The 11,454-nt window shown below is 32.7% G+C and overlaps 1 protein-coding gene and 1 long non-coding RNA gene across 2 annotated transcripts; both read left to right on the top strand.

Moving 5' to 3' along the window:
* The first annotated feature begins 303 nt into the window (after window positions 1–303).
* On the top strand, window positions 304–1,551 carry LOC120271933. The gene is made up of 2 exons (XR_005540081.1): window positions 304–658; window positions 1,188–1,551. It is a non-coding gene; the product is annotated as an uncharacterized LOC120271933 (long non-coding RNA).
* Window positions 1,552–4,179: 2,628 nt separating this feature from the next.
* On the top strand, window positions 4,180–9,598 carry LOC120272339 (probable serine acetyltransferase 2). The gene is given in 11 exon segments (XM_039279156.1): window positions 4,180–4,603; window positions 5,102–5,299; window positions 5,417–5,476; window positions 5,985–6,080; window positions 6,198–6,222; window positions 6,408–6,419; window positions 6,422–6,501; window positions 7,383–7,549; window positions 8,748–8,821; window positions 8,907–8,963; window positions 9,146–9,598. Coding segments are annotated over 11 exon segments (1,047 nt in total). The 5' UTR covers window positions 4,180–4,345; the 3' UTR covers window positions 9,166–9,598.
* Window positions 9,599–11,454: the final 1,856 nt, after the last annotated feature.

Here is an 11,454-nt window from a genome sequence, read left to right as displayed (position 1 = left end):
AAAATACTATGTTAAAAATATAAAAATATTTAAAATAAAAACCATAATCCCCAAAATTAATATTAAAAATGTTTAATATATAATAAAATAATTTAAAAATATATTAAAAACAAAATTTAATAAAAAATATTAAATATTTTTTTAATATTTAATATTAAAAATATTTTAAATATTTTAAAAAGTATTTAAAAATAGATAATTAATTTATTTAATATTTAATAAATCAATTTTTATTAGTTACGACAATTAAAATAAATAAAAAAACAAAATTTATTTCTCAAAACTCCATCTCTCCCCCCCAAATACAAAACCCCATCTCTATTTCTCCCAAACCCTAATCCCCAACCCCATCTCTCTAAGCATGGATTGAGTTCCATCGTTGCCAGAAAGCATATGTTGGGCTGTATTCCTCGTTGTCGGCGTCGTCTCGAAACAGATCAGGCCCCGTCTTCTCTTGCTCACCAACCCTAATCCCCAACCCCCATTGAAGCTCGGAATAGGTTTCTTACCTCACCGTCGGCATCGTCTCCCTATCACGCCCACGCATCCTTCCTTTTTTCGGATCTCGCGCTTCGCTTCTCTTCTTTAGAGCCTTGAATCCCTCTCCATTTGCGAGCGAGCGAGCAGGCACCCGAACTTCAGATCTCAGCGCTCTCAGGTATCGGATTCCCGCTTCCCTTCTATCATCTCTCCTGTCACCGTCTTCGGCATCCGATTCCATGTTTGTTCTGATGTTCTCCCTTCTGTTTTGATCCTATAATGAGATTTCTATTAGTATTCGTGTTTTTGGAACTTGGTTGCCTTGTGGATCTAGCGAGATTTCAAGCTTTCTATAGGTTTTCCTCTTGGAATTGTTTTTTACTTGATTTTTTTTTTCTTTTGGTTGAATTTGAGGTCATTAAAGATGCATTTCATAGTGCGATGGTGATTTTCAGATCTGCTTTTGCAGTTGGCTTGGATTTGATTGGAATCGATGCATATAATAGTTGATGTTCTCTAAATCATTAAGAATGGAAGTGAGAGAAGTTAACTGAAAGTCTTGTCTCTTCCTTTGAGATATTTGTTCTATTCTAAAGATATAATGTGTCAATTTCTTTGTTTGTGAATTTCTGACTTGTTTTCCAGCCCAAGATTTCTCTTTTTGATCAATCAGAGAATAAAAATGTTTTTTTTGTCTTCTTTTTTAGCTCTGTTTATGCTGCTCTTCGGCCATGATTGTTCAATTCTGTTAGTGAAACTAGTTGTCCTTTTGAGGAAGGATTTGTTCAGCCGTCTTATAAACCAAGTGAGACTAATATTATCATATGTAGATTAATTTTTACTATCATTAATAATGCCAATATTTCAATGACTTGTTCTTGCCATTACGTCAGGACTCAGGACCTCAGTGTAATTTGTATAAACTGTTAATTTGTAATCTTGATATTTGACCTTCCAAATGCCACGGCCAAATGTCACCTTTGGTTTGTTGAATCACGAGTGACTTCTCAGAGCTCACTGCTCACTGTTTATATAATTGAAACATCCAATAAAAAATGATGTTTTTCCTCCTGACTGTGAATTTCTAGTGCTTTCATTTTGAGGGTATGCTCTCTGGCTTTAAGTAGGGTTTGTTGAAGTAATTTGCATCAATTTTTTTCAGAATGGATGTCTTCCATGCCCTAAAAGAGTGTAATTGTTTAGGTTGTGGTCTCTTTAAAGTGGAAAGCAGCTGGCTGAAAGTCCTTGATGTTCTATTCTCATATTGGATAATTTGGCAGCCCGTGGTTGTAAGTTGTAACCTGATCTCCACATGCATATTATGCATTGGCAATTCTAAATCAGTCAATCATGTCTATTCTTGCATTGCATACTCGGAAAGAATTTAGTTGCAAATTTTTAATCTACCGCCTCCACCACAACTGTTTAAATTATTATGGGACTTTGGAATGGCTATTATGTCCTTTCTTTATAATAATAAATTATTATTTATTTAATAAATAAACAATTGCTAAATTATATTAATTAGTTGAAATAGTTAATTACAATTAAAATAAATAAATAATATATTAAAAATATTAAATAACAATAAAACATGTTATTTATTTATTAATTAATATAACAAACATGTGTTACTTTATATTAATTAGCTGTAATATTTTATTTTAATTAATTAAAATAAATAAGTAAATATATTGTAAATACTTAATAATAATAAATCATGCTAATTGTTTATTATTTAAAATAGCAAATTTATTTTAAGTTATATTAATTAGATGAAATATTTAATAAAAATAAATTAAAATAGTTAAATATATTAGAAATTTTTAATGATAATTATGTTAATTATTTACTATTAAATATAAAGTATTGTTTTGTAAAATGCCATCTTATTTATATAAAAAGTGTAATTATACTATAATTCTCTGTTTTACTTTTTCTATTTCTAACTCTCATTCCCTCCAACCAAACAACTTCATCATTATCCATCTCTTTCCCCTTATTATCCTTTCCTTTCCCCTTATTCTCATTTTTCACTCCTACATTTTCTCATTCCTATTCCGCAATTATGCTATGCTATATATGATCTCTTATCCCTCATGGACGCAAATAATAATATACTCACAATTGGCCCTGATGATGGCATGCATGGAAATATTTCTAGTTGCCCTGATTAGACGCCCTCATCAGATGTCGGAATTGGCATCTACTTCTATGCGTAGATGAAAAACCTAATCATATATTGAGCATGATCACTCATGTTATTTGTCCTTTTTCCTACTGAAACTTCACCAACTCTGAACCCATGTGAATTTATTTAGGACAAAAAAGGGCTTAATGCATCATTCTGTAATTCATTAGATCATTCGAACTTTGCTGAGATAATGCATACAAACTGGCATGCTTTAGTATACACTACACCATTTTTCATTTTTAAAAACGGTTTAGGAGAGGGGTTTTAAATAACCGCCTCCAAAATTGTGTATTTTTCTTTTCCTAATCTATAGAATCGTATTAAAAAGAAATCATCTCCTTTGGTTTTAGAATCAGAGGACGCTATGGTTCTAACCTATCATATTTTGACACATGTTTTATATGATATTATTTTTTTTTTTCAATTGTGATTTGATAACACGTTTTAGTAGACTGAAATTAGAGAATACTCTAATTTTAGAACTAGGGAAGATGAGCACATAATGGACTGCAAAAGCTCAACAATGGAGAAAGTTGTTGTTGGAAAAACACTTTTTTACGTGGTGGCCAAGCATCAAGCACTAAATAAAGTTTTCTACATGGTTAGAAAAGAACGGACCATATTATGACTAGTGATTAGTGTTTGAAATGCTTGGTGATGGTGATATATAATAATATCATTAAGATATAAAATATAAATGCATGGTTTGATGTTTTGTAGTAGTTTTAGTTTGCTTTCTGTCTTCAAATTTGGACGTATATAAATGCAAGAGTTTTATTGATGATTGGATTGGTTGCATGTTTTGCACCTTTTCCCGCTAAAGTGTCTTTTGAATTATGGAAAAGTTGAGAGAGATCATTATGATTAAAATTTCATTTAACAAACTTATTAATATTATATTCCAATCTATCATTTAATTAAATTAACTATTTAAATATAAAATTATTAGGAACATTAAAATTACCAAAAAAATCTTGATTATCTTAAAAATTAAAATCAATTTAAATATTTCTTATTAATATACATTTATAAAATATTGTATTTTATTTTTTGATGAAGTTATATAGATCGTATGTATTGGTTGGGAATTGATCTTGAGGAAAAAGGGATCGAGATAGTTAATCCACACTCTTAATTAGGACTAGTGTTCAGAGTTTTTTAATTAAATATTTTAAAATTTTAAAAATTAAAATAAATTATTTAAATATATTTTTAGTTAATTTTCCACCTTTTAAAAAAAGGCCACTCAAACCTCAATCATGCAACAAAAGTTATCTTTGTCTCAAAGAGCATCACAAAAAAAGGCAGACTAGGGCCCAACTAAAATCACCGAACAGCCGCATAAGCCAAACAAATTGGACGGTCAGTATCGCATCTCCAAACCTTATCCCCACTCCCATCGTGTGGTCAACGGCGTCCCACACTAGTCATGCCACTCTTGTAATTTATCTAAAAAACGATGGCATTATAGACTTTTCAGTCATATGCGGCCGTTTTCAGTTCCGTCCCGCGATTCGCTTCGTTTTTCCCACCCCAGCGCTCGCATTTACTCGTGCACCGCCGGAGATCCGCTGGCCGCGGCCGCCGCCGAAGGCTAGGGTTTCGTCGAAGTTGTAGAAACCCTAGGATTTTGGAGGGTTTCGAAGCGTCTGCTGTGGTGCGAGGGTGGCGATGGCGTGCAGGTGCGTTGTTCTCCAGGAATTGGAGGAGGGCGAGGGGGTGAAGAGCAGGGAGAGGATTTCTTCGTCTTCGGCTTCTTCTTGTTGTTATTATGGTGTTTCTGGCTCGGTGAATGCTAAGAGTCGAGTTGAGAAGGTCTTCCCGGTTTTAGAGATGAAGATGGATGGGAACCCGAAGAGCATGGGACTGAGATCGGAGTGTTTGGATGATCCCATTTGGGATATCATTAGAGCTGAAGCCAAGTCGGAGGTTGTCACTTTCTTACCTGGTGTTTTTTTTTATATTTCAGTCGAAAAAGTTTGGATTTTGTTTTTGGTCAATAGATGTGGAAGTCAGGCTTTTTTTTGATGAATTGTGTGGCTTTTTTTAATCCATTTTAAATTCAGTTAATACTTCTGCGTTTTTTCTTGATTGGGATACGATAAATGTTTATCAGTGGATTTTCTTACATTTGATTGTCCATTTTGTTTTTCTGCTCTTATCCTCTGTTTTCCCTTGATTGAGTTGCACATTAGTGTCTGATCTCTTTGTTTTCCTATTTTAGGAAATGGCCATCTGATTTCACTACTTTACTGTTTTCTGGCAAAGTTATCTGAATGATTTTCTTAAAGATGATGATGCTGTTCTTCATGTTCTACATGTTCATTATGAAAGTAATAATCTTAGATTATAGAAGATTATTTGGGCATTCTGGCTTATTGCCTGTTTAAAGGTTATCAAATTTGATTGGATTTGCTTCTTTTTCAGGCTGAAAAGGAGCCGATTTTGAGCAGTTTCTTATACGCTAGTGTTCTGTCACATGATTGTTTAGAGCGTGCATTGGGTTTTGTACTTGCCAATAGGCTTCAGAATCCAACACTGCTTGCAACACAACTGATGGACATTTTTGATGACGTGGTGATGAATGATAGAGGTATTCAACATGCAATTCGCCTAGATCTTCAGGTGACTCCATTTCCACTAGACAGGCATCTGAGTGTCACCTTTATTTAGTAGTTTCTTAATCAAGAAAGTTGTCTTTAATTGAGGCATTACAACTGTGGTATAACTTGTTTTATGCAGGCGTTTAAAGATCGAGACCCAGCTTGTGGATCATATAGCTGGGCCCTTCTATATCTCAAGGTATTCTTTTCCATTATGACACTTATGTGGCTATGAGATGTTGGTTTCATTTATTTGATTGTTCAGCGCTGTGATCATGATCATTTAACTGTTTTATCCATTATGCTTGGCAAAGACTACTAATGTGAATGAACTTTTGGAGTTGGAATTGCATACTGTTGTTCATGGAATGATTATATTTAGCACTCATTAAAACACTTGATGAAAATATTAAAAAAAAAAATTACAAATAGATGCTTAATAAGTGTGCTTTCTTTGCCAATGATCTCTTTGTCCAGTTGTAGCTTTCAATTTTCAATCTTCCTTGAACGCTGCTTTCTATTACTCCTGGTGTATAAAGTACGTTTCTTTTCGGACTCAATCCATTGGAGAAAAAGTTGCATTTTATCCTCAAATGAATTGTTACTGTTTCATAGCTCTTTCTAATTTTCTAATAAGCTGATTACTTCCTATCATTTGTGCTTCAATATGATATGAGTATTTTGCTACTCAATGGCCATTTTTGCAGGGTTATCATTCTTTGCAATCATATCGTGTGTCACATGCATTGTGGAACCAAGGACGAAAGATATTAGCATTAGCATTGCAAAGTCGGATTAGTGAGGTGAATGTTGTTGTATATTTACCATTCCATCTTATTATTAGAGATTCCCACCTAGTATTCAAGTTATTTAATCACATTTCTTCCTTACTGATTTTAGTTAAATTCTATTTATGATAGGTTTTTGCTGTGGATATACACCCAGGTTTGCATTTTGTGTTTTTTATTTATAAAACCAGGAATATGTTGAATATTTGATGAACTTCTTTTATTATTCTAGCTTAAAATTTTTTTTTTTATCGAGATTAAATTTTTACTCTTGAAGGTGAACAGATGGCTGTTGATCTGTACCATGTCAATCTAATGCCTTCTTCTTACTATATATTACAGCTGCAAGAATTGGAGAGGGATATTGTTGGATCATGGAACAGGTTTAGTTATTGGTGAAACTGCTGTTGTGGGCAATAAGGTCTCTTTAATGCAGGCAAGTGCTCATTTCTTATTTTCATGTGTGGTATTATCTGCATCTATGATGAATTTTATTCATCAAGGGAACTTTCTGAATTACTTAGTAATCAGAAAGTCATTGATTGTTAAGTTCATTAGATTGAATACTTATGGATAAGCTTGAATGTAAATGGGAGTCGCCCTCCACTTTTGAGCTCAACTTGTGTTCTGATGGGAAAGATTGCAGACAAAAAGTGGGTAGGCTTTATTTGCATGTGGCGACAAAGAAAGCCAAGGAGGAAATGAAAAACAGCTATAGTAGCTCAATTTCATTATTCTAATGGTGATGGCCCAGCAATCCTATTAATGGTGAAAATAGAGTAGAATATGGCCTTCTTGATTCAGAGCTCAGGTTTTCCTTTTAGCATGTTAAATGGTTGTATGATGTTTTCATTATTCTAAGAGTGTCGTGGCTCTAAATAAATATCTTCCTTTGCTCCAATTTCCTCTGGATTATCTGAGCTGGGTTGAATAAAATGTTGAAATCAGGATGTTTTTCTTTTGTTTAATCTTTTCCTTTTTCAGTTAAAAACATTATTTGAACATATACATAGGGAGAATAGGGCGGTTGCCCAATGGTTCTCACGTGCTTGAGTTCCTCAACTCACAAAATGCACAGTGGGTCCCTCATGGCAGGAATAGTGGTTCCTCCTGTCCGAGGTTGTTGGCAAAGAAATTTATCCTAGAGAGTCTTCACGCCACCATAACTAGTGCACCTCAGTATCAGTTTCTTAACATCCCTTAAGTTGGGGGCGCTTGTTGCAAAAAAAAAACCACTATGGAAGATGTTTTGGACCTTATGCACACATCTTCAAAACATTTAAGAAATGTTGTTTCTCTTTTGTACGTGTTTACCAGGGTGTCACATTAGGAGGTACTGGCAAGGAAGTTGGAGATCGTCACCCTAAAATTGGCCCTGGTGCCCTTATTGGAGCAGGTGCAACCATTCTTGGTAACATAACTGTAGGTGAAGGTGCTATGATCACTGCTGGTTCTCTTGTTTTAAAGAGTGTCCCTCCCCACAGGTATGAAGTGCTCTTGCTTTGGTTGGTGAATATGCTATTTTTTATTCTCATTTGGTCTCTGTAGTTTCTGACTGGCTTGAAGTCTCAATTTACCTTCAAATCAAAATTCTGAAACATGGCAAGATTGGCAATACATAGGCTGGCAAAACTAGTTCCTATTTATAACCATTTGTTTTTTCTTTTGAAAATCTTTGTAATTTTTCTCCAAATGCACAAAGTTTGTCCAGCAAATCATTTTTTGTATGCAAACCAGTCTTTGATGTGACCCATTTTGTTGTTTCCGTACAACTATATATATTTCTAAGAAAAGTTCTATTGAAATATGAATGGCCTTTGACTAGTTGCTTTAACTGGTCAATTTTTAGAAATAAATTTCTTCTTTTTATAGATTTATCTTTTGCTCGATATTTTCACCCTGATTTTTTTATTTTTATATCTTGGTAGAATTATCATTCTGGTGCTGATTTACTTTCTGACCGGTGCCTTTTTATCCACACATTTTGTTGTTAAACATGATGACTGATTAAACTATAGCCAATTTCTTCCTTGATTTTTCCATTGTTTTTTCCAGGGTTATTATGATATTAAATGAACATTATTTTCATTATATCATTGTTGTTGTATTTGCTTTCATTGTACTACTAATTGCTTTTGTGTTCCTACTATTCTTTCACACAATCTGATATTAGTCCAAATGCTAACCTGGAACTCTGTGAGGTTTCAACTGAATTTAGAACTTTCAGTCGCTATTATAGAAAATTCTGCTTCCATCTTTTACAGTCCTTTTCTTTTGTCTGTCATTTGCCTCCAACAAATTGTAAGCATCTGTTAGTTCCTTTTCTTTTACATTTGCTATTTATAGCATTAATGAATTTTCTGGATAAATCAAATATTTTTTGTCTGGTTTCCCAAAGACTTGTGTGACCCGCCACCCTTGCAGATAAATTAGGGAAAAAAATAAGTTATATAGTCTGTTTCTCTGTCTGGCTATGCCCAATATGTTGATCCTGATTTACCACCAGCTGGATGTGCAAAAATAGCCTGCATGGTGGATGTTGATTAAGCATGTTTTATTTCTGCAGATAAATCCTTTATCTGACAGTAAAACATCTTTTTCTTTCCTAATGCTTTTATCATCATGTATCATAGGAGTTGTTGGTTTCTGTCTAAAATTGACAGTATTTTATTTTCCATGCAGTATGTCTGCAGGGAACCCTGCCAAGGTCGTTGGATATGTGAAAGAGCCAGACCCATCATTAACAATGAAGCATGGTGAGTATGCATGTAACAAACAGTGTGACATTTGTTATACTTCATATTCACATAATATTAAATCCTTTTACCGATTATATGACAGATGCTACCAAAGACTATTTTGAACATCTTTCTCATTCCGTCAGCGGGAAATCTAATGGTAAGTCTCTATTGCATGTAATGAGTTCAAAGCAGTATACTGATGTGCACTCAAAACTTTGGTTGATCTTTGTTAGGACTGTGATGATCTGAATTTGTATCTCATTCACTGATATGCTTGTTATTGCATTATATTTGATAAACTATTTAAATCCTAGAAATCTTGATGTGTTTAATTTGCAGGACATTCATTCATGAAATGATCAAACAAAGCAAAGAACATTTGTTGCACTCTCTCCCTATTTACATTGAGGTAGGTACTTCTTTCTGATCCTTTCGCTCTATCACACTGCATCAATGCAGTTGATTGCTCATGCTTATCCTGACGACAATGCAGACTGTGTAAAATGCATGCATTGATGTGTCTTGATGAATTATAATCATCGTCAACCATCAGAGACCTTCAATCTGCCATGTTTATACAGAAAGCTTCATGATTATTGCCTTCCAAAGCACAGTAGTACAGAGAGCAAACTTTGTTTCTCAAGCTACTTGTTATATAATCCTATTAATCATCTTGGTCTTCTGTATTTTTCAAATACCAAAGTGTATAACGTTAGCTTGTCGTGAAGTGGTTTGAAGTCAAAAAATGGGCGGAACTAATATTAGCTCCCTGAATGTTAAAAGTTAATTTTATTTTTGGTATTTTTTATGTTTATTTTGCCCCAAAAATTGAAGCTGGAGAAATGAGTTTAATATAAGCTCACCTCTCCCATTTAAATGCCATATATATATATATATAATTTTTTCAATTAATTTAAAGAACTTCATTTTTGAATTAAAAAGAATTGTCCACATAAGTATATGTTTAAGATCCAATTGATTAAGATATTAAATAATTTAAAAATGAACTTGTTAATTAGTTGTTAACATAACAATATAATTTTATATTACAGATCAAAGAAGATTTTTGGGGATGGAATTTCTTGTAATGCATTGACAAGTTGAAAATCAGAGCTGCAAAATACTTGCCAAAAAAAAATATTAATGGGTTAAGGTTGCAACTAAAACTACCCAACTTTTTTAATACCATCAAAATACATTAAATTAAGAAAAATAAAACATATAATTGGTTGAAATACGATATTTCTTAACCCCTTCAAAAATTTAAATTGTAAATTTTTTTCTCATGGAGATAATTATTAATGATAACTTAGTTAATTGAATGCTGTGTATATAAATATTAATTTTCTTATGGAGATCATTATTAATTATATTCATTTTATTTGATTTCCTCCAACTTCCTTTAAATATTTTTTTCTGGTATATTAATATATAAACAAATATTTTTTAAATATCTTTTTAAAAACGGCTAAATAATCACAAAATGGTGAGTCTTGTTTGTCTAGATGGATGGAGGGAAAAAGCTAAGTTTTTTTTTATGTATATATATATATATATATATAGAATCCAGTGAACATGACTGTTTCATAATTGTAAACAAAAACTAATCATACAAGTAATATGAACGTGTCACTAATTTAGGATGAATTTCTTTTTTCAATATGTTCTAATTTTCAAAATTTTAGCATATGAATATTCCTTTTATATTGCCTAACTTAATCTCAATTTTTAATGCATTAAATGTTATAAATAAGAAGACAAACAATGCACATATAAGAAGGAAAAAAAAACATATTGGCATATGACACATGAGACTATTTTATTTAAAAGAAAAAGAAATAGTATTTTTTTCAATAAGTTTAAATATAAGTCTTCTCAATAATTTCAATTAATGTACATTAAGGTAGGTGCTTAATGATCTTTCTAATTCTTTTGCTCTCTCATATTGCATCAAAATCTTGATGACAATAATCCTCCCATTTGTCTTATTGATCATCTTTTTTTGTATCTTTCAAATACCAAAATGTTAATGATGATTTTTTTTGAGGTAAATGTGGATAAATCACAAATTTATTGAAAAGAAAAAGAATAATACAGAAATAAGAACCTCTCACCATAAATGAGGGGGGTACAATAAACACAACAGAAAGTACAGAAAGTACATAAAAGCAAAATAAAAAGAGGGGAAAAAGAAGTCTAGAAAGGCGGAAGGCATCATCTAGACATCTCAGGCCTGCCTAAATAAAAAAAGGAGCAACTACTCCTGAGCTATATCATGAGCAGGATCGCCAGAAGTATCAAGATCTCTAGCGCTTAATTTTCTGAGAAGCTTCATTGAGTGATTGTTGATGTCTATCAGCAGCTTAACGAGGATCATCAGATATTTTTTTTTTGAGGAGTGTGGAGGGATAGGAACAAACCCTGCTTCTTCATTCCAGCGTCCTGAAGGGTTCTTCATTTTTCAATCATTTTTCAATCACCAAAATGTTTCATAATGATCTTTTTAACAGAATGGCGTAGCAACCAAGCTACCTTTTGGTGTTTATGTTATTTAAGAAAATGATGCAAATTGAAAAAGTGTGTAGGAATGGAAAAGTTTAGCATTTTTGATAATTGTTTTTGTAGAAAGTAAAAAAATTTTGAAACCG

The sequence above is a fragment of the Dioscorea cayenensis genome, chromosome 11 (assembly GCF_009730915.1).
Source record: "Dioscorea cayenensis subsp. rotundata cultivar TDr96_F1 chromosome 11, TDr96_F1_v2_PseudoChromosome.rev07_lg8_w22 25.fasta, whole genome shotgun sequence".
In the NCBI taxonomy this organism is placed as follows: domain Eukaryota; kingdom Viridiplantae; phylum Streptophyta; class Magnoliopsida; order Dioscoreales; family Dioscoreaceae; genus Dioscorea; species Dioscorea cayenensis.
This window is presented reverse-complemented; position numbering and strand designations above follow the sequence as displayed.